Source organism: Polypterus senegalus, chromosome 12 (assembly GCF_016835505.1).
Source record: "Polypterus senegalus isolate Bchr_013 chromosome 12, ASM1683550v1, whole genome shotgun sequence".
Taxonomy (NCBI): domain Eukaryota; kingdom Metazoa; phylum Chordata; class Cladistia; order Polypteriformes; family Polypteridae; genus Polypterus; species Polypterus senegalus.
In genome coordinates, this window is record NC_053165.1 from 76,344,333 (window position 1) to 76,364,693 (window position 20,361).

At 39.9% G+C, this 20,361-nt stretch overlaps 1 protein-coding gene across 1 annotated transcript; it reads left to right on the plus strand.

Annotated features, from left to right (window-relative positions):
* Nucleotides 1-6,878: 6,878 nt before the first annotated feature.
* On the plus strand, nt 6,879-20,083 carry LOC120541066 (cytochrome c oxidase subunit 5A, mitochondrial-like). The gene is made up of 5 exons (XM_039772340.1): nt 6,879-7,079; nt 10,528-10,644; nt 10,824-10,945; nt 14,615-14,733; nt 19,949-20,083. Exons 1-4 carry the CDS (start codon nt 7,007-7,009, stop codon nt 14,726-14,728), a joined length of 426 nt encoding a protein of 141 aa, XP_039628274.1. The 5' UTR covers nt 6,879-7,006; the 3' UTR covers nt 14,729-14,733; nt 19,949-20,083.
* Nucleotides 20,084-20,361: the final 278 nt, after the last annotated feature.

The following is a 20,361-nucleotide window of genomic DNA, read 5'->3' on the forward strand; positions in this document are numbered from 1 at the left end:
CGGAGGAGACCTTACGGAACAATACCGAAACGAAACGCAACTAAACCTGCTGCTGCGAGAGAGGACACATTACAGCGTGATCACGAAGCAAAGAGGCAAAGGCGTGACAGTCGCTCACAAGAAACAGACACTCAGCATTCACACAGATTAGCTCAACGACGCGTCTCTGCTGCAGAACAAAAGGCAACTGAAACCCCTACAGAAAGAGAAGACAGATTACGCCGTGATTGCGAAAGATAGAGGCAAAAGCGTGCCAATGAGACACCCGACAACAGGTCCTTACAATTGCAAAACAACCGTAATATACAGAAACATACGGTCTCGCAAGAAACTCCGAGTGAACGCTCTCAAACTGACACTCACCACTCACAGACATTACCGCAATGACACGTCTCCACGGTACATTGTTCAGGGATTGCACTTCGTCCATTTCAGGAAGTTCATGTGCCAGAACACTTCTGTGGCAAAATGAGTGAACAATGTCAATTTTGTGGTTCGAAAAATTTCCGTGATGAGAAACCGAAAGACGGCAGATTTAATTCATGCTGTCACATAGGGAAGGTAATGTTACCAGCTGTGCGTACACACCCTCTCATACAGCGTTTACTTTCTAATACACATCAACATTCCCAAAACTTTAAAGATTACATACGTTCCTATAATAGCGCCTTAGCCTTTGCCTCGATGGGGGCACAAGTTGACAAGGTACCTGGACGTGGACCATATTGCTACAAAATACATGGTCAAATCTAACACAAGACGTCAACTTTACACCCAACAAATGGTCAGCAACAAAAATTTGCCCAAATTTATATACTTGACTCGGATGCCGCATTGCACCAACGAATGGGTATGTTGGAAAACTTTGGCTGTCTTCCTTCCCTAATGAATGATTTGGCCTCATTGCTACATGAAATCAATCCGTATGTAGCAGTGTACAGAATGATGCGACATTTCGACAGCAAAGAAACTCAGTCAGCTGCAGTTGCCGGGAGAGTTCCTCAGGACGTTCACATGTGGATTCATCAAGATAAAAGAACTGATAAACGCTGATATAATACATCCAAAGCAAACGAAGTAGCGATTGTCTTCAAGACCCATGATGGTGAACCACCATTCGAATGAGACATATGTGTTCATCCGAAAGACGGACACATGCATAACATTTCTATCCTCAGTCAACATGCTGATCCAATGACATACCCACTTTTATTCCCTTACGGGGATAGAAGATGGGTAAAGGACACTCCACTACAAGGTCATGGGAAAAGTAAACACATCATTCACTTACAATACTATTCATATAGACTTGCAACTCGAGATGATTTTCATCCAATACTAAGCGCCGGAAAGCTCTTTCAGCAATATTCCATAGATGTGTACGTAAAAATCGAAGGAAATAGACTGCAGTACCATAGACCAAATCAGACGCAATTACGAAGTGACCTATACTCAGGTCTAATGGACCACCTTAACAACCTCACAGCGAACAAGGGCGTAAAGCCTGGTACTATATGCATACTGTCATCGACTTTTCAAGGAAGCCCCAGAGCTCAACAACAAAATTTCCAGGATGCCATGGCTATTGTGCTGATGTTTGGGAAACCAGATATCTTCCTGACGTTCTTGTGCAATTCTCGATGGACAGAGATACAGCGTAATCTCAAGAATGGTGAACAGGCACATGATCGGCCAAACCTAGTAGCCAGAGTATTTCAGCTAAAATTGAAAGAGTTAATGCAAGACTTATTGGTAAACAAAGTACTTGGATGTGCAGTAGCCCATTTATATGTCATTGAATTTCAGAAACGTGGTTTACCACATTGACATTTACTCCTCATCCTTGCTAATGACGACAAGCCAAAAACCGCTGATGTCATAGATAACGTTTGTGCTGAAATACCTGACCCACATTCCAATCCCAGGTTATACCAAATAGTAAAAAACAACATGGTCCATGGCCCATGTGGGATTGACTTCAATATAGAAAGTCCATACATGAATGAGAAGCATGAATGAACTAAAGGATACCCAAAGGATTTCTCAGTTGCAACTCGCGACAATGCCAGTGGATATCCAATTTACCGACGACGTCAAGATAGCACAAATATGAATGTTGGTAATTACCAAATAGACAACCGATGGATTGTTCCGTATAATAAGTACTTATTGTTGAAATACAATGCACATATTAATGTTGAAATATGCTCCACTATAAAGAGTGTAAAGTACCTCTTCAAATATGTGTATAAGGGCCACGATCGTGCTACATTAACGTTTAAGAACACAACAAATGATTATTGTTGGGACGAACCATCGATGTTCATTGACAGCAGGTATATTAGTGCTCCAGAAGCGATATGGCGAATCAGAGAACACAAAATGCACGACCAATCGCATTCAATTATTCATCTCGCAGTTCACCTACCTAATCAGCAACGTGTGGTATTCGAAGAAGGAAAGGAAATGGACACGTGCTAGAGCAAGTGCCAGAAATACAACACTAACAGCGTGGTTTCAGTTAAACAAAACTATTCCTGCTGCACGTGATTACCTTTACCAAGACATACCAAGTCATTATGTATTTAACTCCAAATTGACAACGTGGACTCCAAGACAAAAAGGACATGCAACTATCATCAGCCGAATGTACGCTGTCAGCCCTTCTGATATGGAAAGGTATTGCCTTAGACTCCTTCTACTCCACGTACGAGGGGCGGAATCATTTGACGCCATTAGATCCATTAACGGTGTTCTCTGTAGCACCTTCGAAGAAAAAGCGCAGAAGCGCGACCTCCTTCGAGATGACACGGAGTGGCAACGCTGTTTGCAACAGGCGACTCTTTTGCAAATGCCACACCAATTGAGACAATTATTTGCCATCATTTGTGCATTATGCAACCCGACAGACCCACCAAAACTGTGGGATTTGCACAAGGAAGCAATGATTGAAGATTTCATGCAAAGTTATGACCAGGAAAACAGCGAAAATAGAGCAATTAATCAAATTGAACAAGTGCTACGATTACACAATAAAAGTTGCGTAGACATGGCACTTCCACAACCCTCAGCAGTTCAACAGCAAGTTACGTTCAATCTAGAAGAAGAACTGCGTATAGGTAACGACTTGTACAACCAGTTAAATGAACAACAACGCAATGCCTTTCATCACATTAAGTTCGCAGTTGACAATGTAGAAGCCACTCAGTGATGTTTCTTCTTAGATGGACCTGGAGGAAGTGGAAAATCCTTTACATATAACATCCTAATTCACACATTCCGCACAGAAGGTGTCAAATACAAATCTGCCGCATTGACTGGAATAGCAGCTGAACTATTACCTGATGGTAGAACTGTTCACTCCACATTTGGAACTCCATTGAAGCTCACGGAAGATTCCATGTCAAGTGTTACAGCCACTTCTTATAAAGGAAAAGAGCTGATAGATACCCAAGTCATAATATGGGACAAATGCACCATGGCTTCTACGCATCTCCTCCATTTAGTTGATAGGTTGTTGCAAGACCTCATGAACAACACAGACTTTCTCTTTGGTTGGCAAAGTCATGGTATTAGGTGGCCACTTCTGCCAAACACTACCCGTTGTCAAACGAGGTGACAGGACTTCTATTGTAAGCGTGTGTCTGAAAACAAGCCCACTATGGAAGTATTTTTAAAACATTACGGCTACACACAAACATGCGTGCAGATGTTTTTCAGGAAGAATTTGCAAATTGGATACTCCAGCTTGGCCATGGGTCCCTACTAAATACAGACAATCTTGGTGATGACGTCGTTCACATCCCTGCTGAATGTATTGTTGACGGAGATCTCATTGATGCAGTCTTTGGTACAAGCATTCAGCTTCACCAAGTCGAAGCTATTAGCCAAAGAGCAATACTTGCGCCTAAAAATAAGGACACTATGATTTTGAATGATCTTATTATTCGGAGATTAGAAGGTGTACAGAAAACCTATCTCAGTGTTGATGAGATTAAGGTTACACATGATGGAGATGACATAAACTATCCTGTAGAATTCCTACACTCATTATGTCCATCAGGTTTACCACCACATTCACTAAGTCTGAAGGCAGGTGCACCAGTGATGCTACTACGAAACCTAGATACGAAACAAGGCCTATGCAAGAACCAAGAAGTACTCAACTCTGTCCACTCGAATGCCACGGGATTTTGTGACTCCACAGACATTAGATAGATAGATAGATAGATAGATAGATAGATAGATAGATAGATAGATAGATAGATAGATAGATAGATAGATAGATAGATAGATAGATACTTTATTAATCTATCCATCCATCCATCCATCCTCTTCCGCTTATCCGAGGTCGGGTCGCAGGGGCAGCAGCTTAAGCAGAGAGGCCCAGACTTCCCTCTCCCCGGCCACTTCTTCCAGCTCTTCCGGGAGAATCCCAAGGCGTTCCCAGGCCAGCCGGGAGACATAGTCCCTCCAGCGTGTCCTGGGTCTTCCCGGGGCCTCCTCCCGGTTGGGCGTGCCCGGAACACCTCAGCAGGGAGGCGTCCAGGAGGCATCCTGATCAGATGCCCGAGCCACCTCATCTGACTCCTCTCGATGCGGATTAGGGTTAGTGTCCAGGGAGCAATTCCACATAAAAGAAAGTGGTAGAAGTGATCAGTGAAATAGAGAAAAATAGGGATAAAAAGGTAAAAAGATAAAGTCATATACGGAGCTGCTGGAAAGGCTGCCACTCGGATGCGGTGCCGGAAATGACACTATGTGCAATGAAGGTGATGGACATGATGACACAGTGCTGCATGTCACTGACGAAGTTAATGAAGACCACTCAAATGACCTACATCGCTTTGCTCTTCAGAATGAACTACCACTACATGCTCCCTCAACAAGCACAGGACGTCCTCAACGGTATCATCTTCCTCTTCCTTACCACCTTTTATACAACGTATACGATTCTCATTAGTCTGCGTCCCACACTTCGTGAATCATGGGTTTTGTTTTGAAATTTTGTTTCCCATGCAAAAATCAAATGTGGTGCGATGAAGGACCCAGTTCACGACTGGCAGCCACGTTTAAACAGGGAGTCCTTCAACTGTGGTCATCCAACGCGCAGCGTAGCACCCGCCAAGTTGCTAGTTTTTAATAATACATAAATGATTTAGATAGGAATATAAGTAACAAGTTGGTGAAGTTTGCAGATGATACCAATTTAGGTGGATTAGCAGATAATTTGGAATCCGTTATATCATTACAGAAGGACTTGGATAGCAGACAGAATTGGGAAGATTTGCGGCATATGAAATTTAATGTGAGTAAATGTGAAAATGTTAGGTTTGAATATACAATGGGCGGTAAGAAAATCAGGAGTCCACCTTATGAGAAGGATTTAGGAGTCACAGTGGACTCTAAGCTGTCGACTTCCCAACAGTGTTCAGAAGCCATTAAGAAGGCTAACAAAATGCCAGGTTATATAGCGCCTTGATGTGTGCAGTACAAGTCACAGGAGGTTCTGCTCAGCCTTTATAATGCACTGGTGAGGCCTCATCTGGAGTCCTGTGTGTAGTTTTGGTCTCCAGGCTACAAAAAGGACATAGCAGCACAAGAAAAGGTCCAGAGAAGAGCGACTAGACTGATTCAGGGCTACAGGGGATGAGTTATGAGGAAAGATTAAAAGCCTTTACAGTTTAAACAAAAGAGGATTTAGAGGTGACATGATTGAAGTGTTTAAAATTATGAAGGGAATTAGTACAGTGGATCGAGACTTTTATTTTAAAATGAGTTCATCAAGAACACGGGGACACAGTTGGAAACTTATTAAGGGTAAATTTCGCACAAACATTAGGAAGTTTTTCTTTACACAAATAACGATAAACACTTGGAATAAGCTACCGAATAGTGTGGTAGACAGTAAGACGTTAGGGACTTTCAAAACTCGACTCAATGTCTTCTTGGAAGAAATAAGTGCAGAGGACTGACGAGCTTTGTTAAACTGAATGGCCTGTTCTCGTCTCGAGTGTTCTAATGTTCTAATGTTTGTTACATTACTTCAGTATGACAGTTAAGTAGCATTGGTCAAGTGTTGGACGTTCAACCAAATGGTCAAAGGATTGAGACTAATATACAAAAACTATTTTTTTTATTTAACTAATTTTTATATCATTTATATACAAATTTTGGAAAATACTATTTCAGTGATTTTGCAATATTGCCTCAGTGGATAACGTGTTGGGCTTTTCTAAGAAAGACTAAAAGTTCAATTCTCCATTATACAAATGCGCATTTCCAGCATTTATTATCCTACGTACTTTAATCACCTTTTATATGATGTGTCATTTAATTTCTATAGATAAGCTGGTTAGAAATTTCACTTTAGCAAATCTATGCATTTTAATGGAATTCAATTAATTATTTTATATACACCCACGATATTATTTTTAGTCACATGTGACCAACAAAATCTTAGTACAAATATATTTTACTTTTTAGTGCATTTCTGAAGAAATCATGTCACTTAAAATTATATATATATATATATATATATATATATATATATATATGACAATAAGACATTAGAAGCCACTGACGAACCCAATCTGTTAGTGTCAAACAATAAAGAGTTTAACAGACGTCATTTAACTTTACTATAAGTATGTGTAACGTTAAAACGAATGGCCAGGAGATGTCACTACAGAGCCGCGTGTCAAACCCTTTGAGCACTCGACAAGAGTCTTCTCTCCGCCCATCACTCCCCGGTTCTTCCCTCTTCTGTGGCAGAACGTCAACTTCCTCAAAACGCTCTTCTGCTACGTCGATGCAAATTGCATTTTTTGGTTGCAGGTGATTTGTCCTATGCCACTTTCCATAGACGACGGCCGCATACGCATGCGCACTTCTCTATCTTGTTTCTTTTAACGCGCAGCCGCAAGGTCTGTCCTTCTGTGCTTGTCGGTTTCTGTGTCCTTTTGGCTGCATTTATTTCCGCCTTGTCTCCTTTAACGACTCCATCATGTTTAATGCGGCCGTCCGATTCACTGCCTCTGGGATTCGCAGTCTGACAAGAAAGTCTGCTGTGTATTGTGGTGAGTAACAGACACGGGCAGCGAAGGCCTAATTTGACGGTCAAACAGAACGAGGACTCGCGGGCTCAATCGGCTGGGGAGGCGGTGAACGATCTGTCCAGCGTCGTTTTCTTTAAATAGCTTTGCGCTTTATTTTGTCTTATTTTTGAATTCTTTAGCGTGAAGAAAAGTTTGGTTGTGATTGTTAATGTTAAAAGACAAGTGATTGTGAAACGAAATGTTTCAAATTTCATACTTGGTTCGCGCTGTAAATGCGCACCAATGCACCGTTTAAACTTCGGTCTTAGATCGTTGAAGTGATTGCACGATATTTCCTTACTTCTTGTAGACTGAAGTAGATTCCGTCGGTTTCTTTCCACACATGTCCTTGCAGTGACCGAGTGCAGCTAGGCTTTGGGCCTACCCGCCTGTGTCTGAAATGCAGTAGAGGAATACATATCTTATAGCACAATTATGTTTTGTAGATAGCTTATTTCAATGTGTTATTATTATTATTGCAGCATCTTTTACAAATAGTTTAAATAAGCATGTGTGAACATCAGAGTTTAAATAAGCATGTGTGAACATCAGCGGAGAGTTTTTATAAATGTATGTTATCGTGCCCAGTTTTAGTGGCTTCTGCTTTGGGAATGCACGATTGTTAAGACCGTATTGCCTTTAAGTTCTCAGTCAGTAACCCCTAAAAAGCATTGTTTCATTTTGTGATATTCTCTGGTCAAAAATTGGAAAAGGCACCGTCAATTTTACTCTCTTTTCCTTTGGCTCAGTGATTAATTACAAGTCAGCTCGTGTAATGTCTGTCCTTCTCTTTGCCCGTTGCCCTTTTTCTCGCATAACGCCCGGTGCAATGTCGCGGATTAATGTGCCTGGCATTTCTGACAAAGGCCTTCTCTGGGGTTGTCTCGATGAAGAACACAAATAGAGAGGTGCTGAAGTTACAGTGAAGAAACTACATGTAGTGTTTTATGTTGTGTAGATTGGCTTGCCTTACAGCATACAGTGGAGCACTATGCAGAACACAGACCTCATTTAAGGGCAGAACCAAATCTGAAGTTAGATAACCACAGCCAGAAGAATGTGCAGCCACCGTCCAGACATTGGGTCTATGCTTGAACATGACTTTATCACGCCTGAACGTTTTTGATGTACAAGTATTGACCCTTTGTGTTGGAGTATTTTGATAAGGCAAATTTTCCATTTTTGATGGATGCTCTGCTTTTGTCTTTTTTTCTTGTTGTACAATGATAGTTTCATCACATTTGCTTGGGAAAACTCTATTTCTGGTTGTACTGGTAAATTCTCAAGTAAGGTTCCACATACGTGGAAATATATTTTGTTATCCTTGTTTATCCCTACAAAGTCCACCTGAACAACAACATATATTTATGTGGCACATTTTCATACAAATGTAGCTCAAAGTGCTTTACATGATGAAGAAAGACAAAATAAGAATTAAAATTAGGCAACACTAAATAACATAGAATAAAAGTAAGGTCCGATAGCCAGGGAGGACCGAAAAAACAAAAGAGAACTCCAGACTGAAGGCCAGTTTTGATTGGAAATCCAACTTGGTGTGACAATGAGCAGAAAGACCAACTTAGTTCTGTCCTGGTCACACAGGTCTTGGAATCCAGTCGAGTAGCCATTCACTTTGGTAAATAGAATCCTGTAGTTCAGGGGTGTTGAACTCCAGTCCTGGAGGGCCACGGTGGCTACAGGTCTTCATTTTAACCATTTTCTTCATTAGTGACCAGTTTTGCTGTCTAATTTCTTTTGCATTAGTTTTAATTAACTTGACTCAGTCTCGTAGTTGTCTTTTTTTCTTTAACTGGCAACCAAACAACAATGAGACACAAAACAAGCTGCCACATGACCAGCTCACCAGTGCCCATCACACAATATCTGAAAATAAAGAAAGGTGAAGGTCTCGGTGAGGTTAATCTCTCGGGTCACCAAAACATTTTCACAGTGTTCTTAGAAAAAGCAGAATATCAGCAGTTTTGGAAATATCTATTGTGGCAAAGTGAGAGCAGCAACAAGCCATGGAATTAAATAATGGGTTTAATTAACAGTAAGAATTGGCTTCTAATTAAGAGATTGGTTGGAGTTTGAAATCCCAGTGTAGCTGGTCATCTTTTGGCTCATTTTACGTCTCATTTCTGTTTGGCTGTCGTTTAATGAAAAAAATAATAATTTCAGAGGACTGAATCCTTAAAAACAAGGCTATTAAAATAAAGGGAAAATAAGTTAATTAGCAGTGAAATCTGGTCACTGATTAGGAAAAGGGTTAGAATGAAAACCTGTGGCCCTCCAGGCCCAGAGTTCAACACCTCTGCTTTAATTAATCTGGAGGACGTATTAGGCCGGAGTTATACTTCACGCGACGCATGCTGCAGCGGACGCTCCTGCTACGCAAGCGTTGTAGTGTTTATACTTGCGCGCGTACTTTACGTAAATCTGGAGGAATCCACCAGATGGCAGTGCGAGATTTTATCGCGGTGAGAACATGTTCGGCTTCTCTGTGTTGTGATTTGCCTAGAACACCTATTAAATTCCGCTAACACCTTACCGCAATTTCTCTGAAAAGGATGTTTATTGATTAAATCCAGGGATGTATGTGTCCATTCCAGGAAGCATTGGGCACGAGTGAGAAACAGTCCCTTGACGAGGCCTCAGCTCATCGCAAGGTGAATACAAGCACACACATACACTCGCGTCATTTTAGCGGCACCAAATCCCCAAATCTGCATATCTTTGGAAGGAAACCGGAGCACAGTGTGGAATACCAGCAACGTAACTCCCTACAAGACAGCAGTGCTATCGCTCTGCCACCGTGACACCCCCATGTGTGTAATTATTAACAGTATTCATTATTTAAACACATTTATATGTAAAATGTAACATAAACATTTTAATGCATTTCATCATGAAAGTGATATCAAGTATAAATCTAAAGATTCTAAATGTGCAGAGAGTTGGAATATCAGACATTTAATTTGTTCTGTTTGGCGATCTATTGCTGCTTTCCGCTGCTGAAGCAAAATGCCGACATACAGATGCATTCTTGGTGCTTTTATATTCAAGCGTCGCATATTCCTGATCGCAATGACACGATACATTTTAAAAGTCTCACATAGCATCTTTTGTGCCATCTATTTTTTATTGTTTTACTTTACCTGCTGTCAGGTCCAAGAAGCTCGTAGCGATTAAAAACTGGGATGACGTTTACGACGGTCTGCTTTAATGATAAAAATTTCCACTTTAATCACAAAATACACGTTTTCACCGTGTCCTTTATTTTTTTCTCAGTGGCTCAAATATAACGCTATACATTATGTTGCTGTTGTTAAGTTGCAAAAATTAAAAAGTAAAAAAGACACGATACATTTTAAAAGTCTCACATACCATCTTTTTTATTTTTTTGAATGTATGGTTTTTGTGTTTGCAGCACCTGTGGCCACACGTTGTTATTCCCATGGCAAACAAGAGACGGATGAAGAGTTTGATGCCCGCTGGGTTACCTACTTTAACAAGCCAGATATTGATGCTTGGGAGCTTAGGAAAGGTAATCCAATGGTATTTTACTGAACTTCCAATGGCATATTCCTCTAATTCTCCTTATAAGATTATGTATTACATTTTCCCTACCTGACCTCTGCTTCAGTCTGTAAAATCATGCACATATTCAGTATCTTTGCACTTTAAGATTTCTTTTTGTAGTCCATAATCTCTTTTGATTTGTAGGAATGAACACCCTCATTGGCTACGATTTAGTACCTGAGCCGAAGATTCTTGATGCAGCACTTCGAGCTTGCCGAAGGCTAAATGATCTTGCCAGTGCAATCCGGATTTTGGAAGCAGTTAAGGTGAATGCCATTACCTGTAAAAGTAACTCTGAGAATAATTTCAGATATTTTGTTTAAAATTCAGTTAGGTATTTATGTGTAAATGGAAAAGTATTTTTTACAGTAGGTAATTTGATTTCCAGTCTTTGCCTGCAGCTTTTCACAAGAGTAGACTGTAAATCCCAAGTTTGCAGATTCAGTTCCTGCTGGCCGAGTCTCCATGGATGGCTGTAATTTCTTTTGTAAGGTCCTTTGCATGAAGGCAGTGCCAAATGTTAGATAAAAAATGTCTTTATTAAGTCATACAAGTGCATCACTGCTTGACATCAAAAGAAACCTTTTTAAAAATAACAGATTTCACAACTGTTTTCAAATGGAACCTTGCTACTGATTTCACTTTTATCTTTTGCTTATATGTGTTAAGGTGTCAAAGAATTTTTGAATGTTCCTCAGTAAACTAGTTACAATTTGAAAACTGAAGAATTTCAAAGACACACCATTAGAGTTTAGAAAATAAGCCTTTGAATATGCACTTAATCATAAGTTTAAAAAAGAGTAAGTTAAAATAAAGCTTTATGAAGTGCCCTATGGTGAGGTACTGTCGGGGTTTAAAGTCCATGGCCTTAACCACCATGCCACGCTGCCCACTCGTTCCATTTAATTGTTTTGACTGTTGCTCTGCATGTTATTGACGGAAGTCGCACTGATGCAGGCAGGTGTTTCTTTTTAAATCTGGTATTTTGAAATGTGAGTCATATATTTAAATATTCAATTTTATAATGTTAGAAACATTTTAAGGCTCCATTTGAATTGATTAAACAAGATGTTAATGGACAAGGCCTTAAATTGACTAGGAGATACGATGGACCAGTCTAGCTTCAATTGGAATCCACCCTAAACATTTCAGTGGTTGTCTGTAGTGCTTTGTGTCAAGGCATCTCTTTAGACATGGTGATCTTGGAAAGGTTAGGTAATTACAGTGAAGGTGGGTATTTCACCTCTAACCTCTCTATAGAGGATACCATACCAATTGAATTTCATACAGTTTTGGCTTACTTGGAAGATTTATACTGTTACGCCACAGTCCCATTTACAGACCAACAGTCCAACTTTTAACACAGTAATACTATTTCTGATGCAGTCAGACAAGTAGAAGTTGCACAGCCTTTCTTTAAAAAAACCAAAAAAAACATGATTTAGGCAGAAATGTCTCCCATGTGACTTAAGAGTATTGCGGTCTCGGTCCGTAAAAATTGATGCACCACGTGTATTAATCATCATATCATCATTAGGATCATTGTATGCCAGCTGAGTTTCTCTAAATGCCCAAACATCTTTGTAACGTAACTGAAACTCTCACATGTCTAAGTGAGTTTTATTTTTTTCCCCCTATAGAGGCTAAATATTTGTCATAATGAAAGTCAGTAATGGAGTCAATTTTACCTGCAGCTTCCCCTAAGTCTGCCTTGAATCTTGTTTTGTGTTTCTTTGTGTGGTAGAGGTGTATATTTCTGTAAATTTACATTGAAACAGATATTTGCGTTGTATCCATTTTGACCTACTAGGTGGATTAGCATGAGCAACGAAGGCCAGATGAAAAGAGATCCAAATTACAAGAAAAATATTGTTAAAGATTCTGAACTTAACCTTATTACAGTCAGAACAAAACTCAAAATATAAAATGTTAGAGCATAGAGCATTTAAAGAAACATTAATGCACAGAGTAACAGGCTTGCAGCTGGTTTCCACAAGTGCAGTGTCTAAGATATACTTGCATAGGATTGTCCAACTTCTAAAGAAGAAAAAAAAATCTTATTTCAATCATCTTAACATGCACTATAGGCAAATACTGGATAAGATGTCATGTTTAAGTTAATGTCCCCATTATGTCAGAATTTGGCTGTGCAAGTGTGACTTACCATTTCATGTGTCATCTTTGGTTTATCCAAGCATACAGTAGTGATTGTGCCATGAAGTGAGTAGCTCTTCAACTTCTGTTCATTTCAGCTCATCTACTCTGGGTGGACACAAGGGGCGTCTATCGTTTTATTAGGGTTTTATGTCATCTTGTGTTCTTCCCTAAAGTATAAAACAATATGAGTTTATCTTGCATCAGTTTCTATAACTATGTACAGTAATCCCTCCTCGATCCCGGGGGTTGCGTTCCAGACCCCCCCCACGATAGGTGAAAATCCGCGAAGTAGAAGCCATATGTTTGTATGGTTATTTTTATATATTTTAAGCCCTTATAAACTCTCCCACATTGTTAACATTATTAGAGCCCTCTAGACATGAAATAACACCCTTTAGTCAAAAGTTTAAACTGTGCTCCAAAACAAGACTGAGATGACAGTTCTTTCTCACAATTAAAAGAATGCAAACATATCTTCTCTTCAAAGAGGCGCCGTCAGGAGCAGAGAATGTCAGAGAGATAGAGAGAGCGTGACAGAAAAACAAACAATCAAGAAATCAATACGTGCTGTTGGGCTTTTAAGTATGAGCACTGCGATAAAGCAGCCACAAAGAAGGGAGCAATGTGAAGGTAATCTTTCAGCATCTGTTAGAGTAGCCTCCGTATCTTCTAAACAAACAGCCTCTGTGCAAACAGCCCCTCTACTCACACCCCTTCGGTCAGGAGCAGAGAACGTCAGAGAAAGAGAGAGCGTGTGAGATTAAAGCAAACAATCAAAAAATCAATACGTGCCCGAGATAAAGCGGCATTTCTTAGAGGAGCGTCCATTTACTCTAGGCAAACACCCCCTCCGTCAGGCGCAGAGAATGTCGGAGAAAGACCAAGAAAAGCAAACAATCCCCTCGGGAAGCACATCGTATATCATTGAGGAGTTTTAGTTAATATGTAATACATGCTCTGATTGGGTAACTTCTAAGCCATCCGCCAATAGCGTCCCTTGTATGAAATCAACTGGGCAAACAAACTGAGGAAGCATGTACTTTAAATTAAAAGACCCATTGTAAGCAGAAATCCGCGAACCAGCGAAAAATCCGTGATATATATTTAGATATGCTTACATTTAAAATCCGCGATGGAGTGAAGCCGCGAAAGTCGAAGCGCGATATAGCGAGGGATCACTGTATTGGCGTAATGCTGTTAACTGTTATTGATTCAGTAAATTGTGCATAGGACTGAGCTTCACATACATTTATTCCTGTTATGTGTAATCCAGGGCTGCTTTAGGGAGAATAGGAAAGATTGTTTGGTAAATGTTAACTATAGTTTGACTTAGAATGCGGGTACTGGGTCATTATTTCAGACCTTCTTTGGCACGGTGCTGGGTATATGCCTAGTACAACTGAAATGTAGTCTCCATAATTTAAAGCCAATTTTTATAACTGCATAGAACAGTTTTTCTTTTTTAATCCATGCTGTTGCAGGTATGGAAGACTTGCTTTTTAATACTAGTTTTTATGTCTGGACTATGTTATATATTTAATCTGTTACAGCCACTCCTAACCAAATTAAAATTTCTCTTGCCAAAATCAAAATGGGTAAAGCCTTACATGTGACACAAATATTTATCATAAGCTAAAGATGGATATCTATGTAAAGATCTATAGAAATGCCAATGTATTGTACATTATCTGTAATGCTTACCAATTTTGTGAGGCTAAATGTGTAATTAAAGAAGTGAAAATTATTTCCTTGAACATTTTTTATTTTCATCTCAACAGGATAAAGCTGGCCCTCACAAGGAAATCTATCCTTATGTCATTCAGGAACTTCAGCCAACACTTAATGAGCTGGGTATCTCTACACCTGAAGAGCTTGGCATTGACAAAGTATAGAGCCGGTGGGTTACGTAACATAATACAAGTTGTAAATGCAGTAGAAGCTTCCTGTTCAGTACTGTTGATGAGAACATTGGTGCCAAGAAGCCGTAATTTCATGCAAGGCCACACATTTTTCAGTACATTACTTGCATACAAAGCTCTGTTTCTGTCATCTATAGCAATGTTTTTCAACCAGTGTAACAGTGCACGGCTGTTTAGTTGTGAGAGCTAACCAGGTGTGCTAGTGAAATGATAGGCTCAGATCCAGGTGCTCTACACTAAGAGAGGGACAAGCTCTGCAGGTGGTTCAGACCTGTCTGGGGATGATCGGCCTACCTGGAGAAGATGGCATAAACGCAGCTCTGCAATCGCTGTGTTACAGACACAGCACTTGGAACACTTCACACGCATCTCTTGGCTGCTGCAATCCATCTGCCTGGCTGTGTGGTCAACACTGAGCCTCACAGGGCTGGTGGGTACTGGGCATACAAGTTGGCTCTGAGGCCGAGAGGGCTGGACAATGGGTCAAAGCAGCTGGGCGATGTCACCGAAGTACTAAGTGCCATGTCTGTGAACGCTGATCTTGGAGCTGCATTTTTACCAGCTTCTCCTGTTGTCCCACCTCTTCGGACAGTTGAGCACAGGTATGAGACATAAAGGGTTTGTGGTTAGTAAAATAGTGGAGTGTCTTGGGATGGTTTTGATTACAATTCCATATAAACCCTTTCTTTCCTCTTTAACTAGAATAAACTGACAACTTACACAAAAAAATAACAACCCTCCACTTCCTTCACTTGTTTACATAATACATACATAAATGAAAGGCGTGCAAACTGACATTTTTCAATATTTGCAAATTGTGAGAAGACATTGGAGGAGGAGGAATGGGTTTTAACTTTGGTTAATTATCAGTCCCGCCTTTAGCAATAACAGTAATTTAATCATTTAAGGGTCATACTTTATTTTCCTTGCCTTTCTTAATAGAAGGTGGTCTGGCCGTTAGACTTGTTTTAAGCTATCTGAAGCACACTCATTTTAATGAAGACTGCAATACAATTTATTGATAAACACAATGATTATAGAAATTTGAAAACCGTGTATATATTGATTATAGATGACAGGTCACAACAGACGAGAGAGGCTATTTACAGTTTGAATTTATCTTGGCACAAATAAACAGTTTTATGATACCAAGCCTTAAGAAGGTATTGCGTTGATGTTGTTGCAGTTGTTTTTTTGGGTTCAAGTGCAGGATACTTCTTGAGTTGAAGTCAACTCTTTCTCTTTGTGGTGGGATCTTTTATATGTGGTGTGCTGTGCTTTCCTCAGGCTCTTTGCTGTGTCCTTTGCAACTTCATGTGGCCTAAACTCTTTCTGGCACAAGCGTTCAGGTACTGAAGTGCCCTTCTTGAACTAATGAACTTCTCAGTTCTCTTGAGACTGTACTTGGTCATTGGCACTGAGCATTTATTAGAAGAATGGATCTTTGCTTTCAGGTCCAGAAAGAGAAGAGATTGTTGGCTTTCAGATAGAGTTGGGTATTGTTTAGATTTTGTCAGTTCCAAATCTGATTTTTGATTCTTATTGATTCCAGTTCTTATAGATTCCTGGTTCCCATTCTAATATGGTTAAAAAAAAAATTGTAAAAATATTTCAATATCAAAAATCTGGCTTTATTCTCTTTAAAAAGTTCAACTTTAAGTTTTACAACAAGTTATTTGAAACAGTAAAATAAAGTTTTTTCAAGATTAAATTATAAAATAACATTTCTTCAACCAAAATATCACAAATATGTAAAGTAAAAGTGTTTTCATGAGTGCTGCAATAAAGTCCATAGTTCTTATTAAGAGAAATCAGCATATCAACCTTTCTTGGTAGTACAGTGCATCCATAAAGTATTCCCAGCGCTTCATCACTTTTTCCACATTTTGTTATGTTACAGCCTTATTCCAAAATGGATTAAATTCATTTTTTTCCTCTGAATTCTACACACAACACCCCATAATGACAACGTGAAAAAAGTTTACTTGATATTTTTGCAAATTTATTAAAAATATAAAAATTGAGAAAGCACAGGTCCATAAGTATTTACAGCCTTTGCCGTGAAGCTCCAAATTGAGCTCAGGTGCATCCTGTTTCTCCTGATCATCCTTGAGATGTTTAATTGGAGTCCACCTGCGGTAAATTCAGTTGATGTGACATGATTTGGAAAGGCACACACCTGTCTATAGAAGGTCCCACAGTGGACAGTTCATGTCGGAGCACAAACCAAGCATGAAGTCAAAGGAATTGTCTGCAGACCTCCGAGACAGGATTGTCTCGAGGCACAAATCTGGGGAAGGTTACAGAAAAATTTCTGCTGCTTTGAAGGTCCCAGTGAGCACAGTGGCCTCCATCATCTGTAAGTGGAAGAAGTTCAAAACCACCAGGACTCTTCCTAGAGCTGGCCGGCCATCTAAACTGAGCGATCGGGGGAGAAGGGCCTTAGTCAGGGAGGTGACCAAGAACCCAATGGTCACTCTGTCAGAGCTCCAGTGGTCCTCTGTGGAGAGAGGAGAACCTTCCAGAAGGACAACCATCTCTGCAGCAATCCATCAATCAGGCCTGTATGGTAGAGTGGCCAGACGGAAGCCACTCCTTAGTAAAAGGCACATGGCAGCCTGCCTGGAGTTTGCCAAAAGGCACCTGAAGGACTCTCACATCATGCTGTGGGGGATAGGACCTGGGAGACTAGTCAGGATAAAGGGAAAGATGACTGCAGCAATGTACAGAGACATCCTGGATGAAAACCTGCTCCAGAGCGCTCTTGACCTCCGACTGGGGCGACGGTTCATCTTTCAGCAGGACGACGACCCTAAGCACACAGCCAAGATATCAAAGGAGTGCCTTCAGGACAACTCTGTGAATGTCCTTGAGTGGCCCAGCCAGACATGAATCCGATTGAACATCTCTGGAGAGATTTTAAAATGGCTGTGCACCGACGCTTCCCATCCAACCTGATGGAGCTTGAGAGGTGATTTAAAGAGGAATGGGCGAAACTGGCCAAGAATAGGTGTGCCAAGTTTGTGGCATCATATTCAAAAAGACTTGAGGCTGGAATTGCTGCCAAAGGTGCATCGACAAAGGATTGAGCAAAGGCTGTGAATACTTATGTACATGGGATTTCTCAGGTTTTTTATTTTTAATAAATTTGCAAAAACCAAGTAAACTTTTTTCACGTTGTCATTATGGGGTGTTGTGTGTAGAATTCTGAGGAAAACCATGCATTTAATCCATTTTGGAATAAGGCTGTAACATAACAAAATGTGGAAAAAGTGATGTGCTGTGAATACTTTATGGATGCACTGTAAATGTGACACCTCTGGGCATATTGTCTCCAGCAGTGGAGAAAACCCTCAATATGAAAAAGCCGCCTCTAATAGTAGAGGATGTGTAGTTCTTTTACTCCGCCACCAGGCAGCAGGGTTTTCAGATGTCCTTGTTCAGGGCATTTGTTGATGCATCTTCACCTCTGTCAGCCTCGTCCTCAATGGACCTGATTCAACACTGGAGGTGAATGACAAGTGGCAGAACTGCAGCTCCACAAAAGATCATCTGAGAAAATGATTGTTTATTAAATGTGAGCTGATTTGCTGCCTTGCAGTTTAAAGCAAGAGTTGCTGATATGGTTACCAGTTACATTATATAGTGATACCTGAGTGTGATGTGCTGGCTGAGGCACTTGGGCAAGGAGACCTTAAGACACTGAAGGCAGTACATTCTTTTAATGCCATGCTGTAGTAATGTTGTGACATTTTCATTATACAGTCACTCTTACAAGAAATGATCTTGTCACAATTACTGCATTTTGCCTTGTCGCTATTTTCTCTATTGAAATATTGCCACATTTTTGAGCATTTGCTGAGATCCATAGTTCATGGGTTCAGTAAACCAATCGACACGCCACTGATGTATGACCAGGTGCAGCATTACACAGAGAAGGTGAACCCTAAGAAAGAAAGCTCGGCTCACATCACTAGGAAGTGCTCTACTCGCAGTGGTCAGAAATCGTTTGTGAGCAACTGACTCGAGGCGAGTTTCTCATTTAGCAAAAGCTATAGATGGTTGCTTCTATGCTAGGGGTTCACGACTGCTTACTGATGGTTGCCACAGAGCCAATGTGTGAACTGAGATGCTTTGTAGTTTGAGTCCACAGCATTAGTTATATGGTTGATTGAAAATGCATGTGTAGTAATCGATAAGTGGAACCGTAATTCAAATGTCTTTTTGATTCCCCGGTTCTTGGAAATTTTTGAAAGCGGTTCTGGAGACCCAGCCCTCCTCTCATCTCCCTAAAGATTGCAAGACTCATCAGCTTTTGGTTTCAGAGTGTAAGCAGGTTTCAGTGTGTGCAAAAGAGAGCCATTTTTAAAGAAAGATTAATGTAACTTCCAGTTATAGGACCGTTATTTTGTCCTCCACGTTTGCCACTCTTTGAATTAGCTGTTTGTTCACACTTGGGTCTCCATTTGGTGCCTCTAATGTGTGTCTAAAGGTGTTTACTGAGAGGAGATGTCAGTTCAACACTGATTTACACCTTTGTCATCAGAAGAAGGGCTGATACTGGTGTACGGTAATAGCTGCTCAGCCATTCATTCAGGAAAGTATGTTGGAGGGGCTTTTCCGTGATTACTGCATTCCTGTTTAGTCAGCCATCTTAAAAAGCATTGTGTGCCACTAAAAGATTAGCAAAATGGCCAATACTCACTTTGTTCTACAACATTGTGAATTTTGCAAACTTGGAAGTGTAATCTGATTGTGTGTGACCTGATTGACTCTTGATGTTATTTTAAGGCACTTTTGAGAAGAAATATCCCACATTCATCTAAAGAAAGCCCAATTATCATTTTTGGAAGTGGCAAAATGTTTTTCTCTCAACATGTCATTTACCGTATTCTTCACAGATGTTACTTGAACACCTATTGATTTAAAAATAAATAAAAATAAAGTCAAATGGGGCTTTTTTTTAGTGTTATTTTCTAATGTACTTCATTATTACTGGAATGGATATAAAGTAATACTTCATTACAAGTATTTGTCATTCTGCTCGTTTCTTTCTTTACTGAGCAGATGTGGGTATTGAATTAGTTTTTAAATTTAAATTAAATGTTCTATAATTTAAAAAATAAAATAAAATAAAATTCTGATTGTAATGATTGTCATTTTTACTTTTTGTACTTTGTTTTTCCTTTTCAGGTGTTTCTGAGGGCTGAACTTTCTGGTTTGACAGTTCTTCTTTGAAATGTCCTCGGAGCATTCATTTGTGTAATATTTAAAGTTGATCTTTATTCCCTGAAGTATGTATTAAAAACAAATAAAATGATACTGTTCTAATGGTGTCGCCAATTACTTAACTGTTTGCAACTTTAAAAATTCTTTTTCTACGACACTTTCTCTATTAACTTCATTCAGCTGAAAATACACTTTTTGGTTTTTGTTAGCAAGTGTCCTGCTTCGATGTCTGCCTACCTGTAATTGTCCATCGAAACTTCTTCAGAACAAACAAGCAGTGTCTTTAGTTAGTTATTTAGTTATTGGACTTCATTGCAGAGCATAGGAAACCATTGCCCAGTGGTTTGGGCGCGGCTCCTCTTTATTTCAGTTCTGTT

Excerpts from the sequence above, each read along its gene's own strand:
- LOC120541066 (XM_039772340.1), top strand. The coding sequence starts at position 7,007 with ATGTTTAATGCGGCCGTCCGATTCACTGCCTCTGGGATTCGCAGTCTG. Across the intron at positions 10,645-10,823 it reads TGCTTGGGAGCTTAGGAAAG|GAATGAACACCCTCATTGGC; the intron begins GTAATCCAATGG and ends TTTGATTTGTAG. Across the intron at positions 10,946-14,614 it reads GGATTTTGGAAGCAGTTAAG|GATAAAGCTGGCCCTCACAA; the intron begins GTGAATGCCATT and ends TCATCTCAACAG.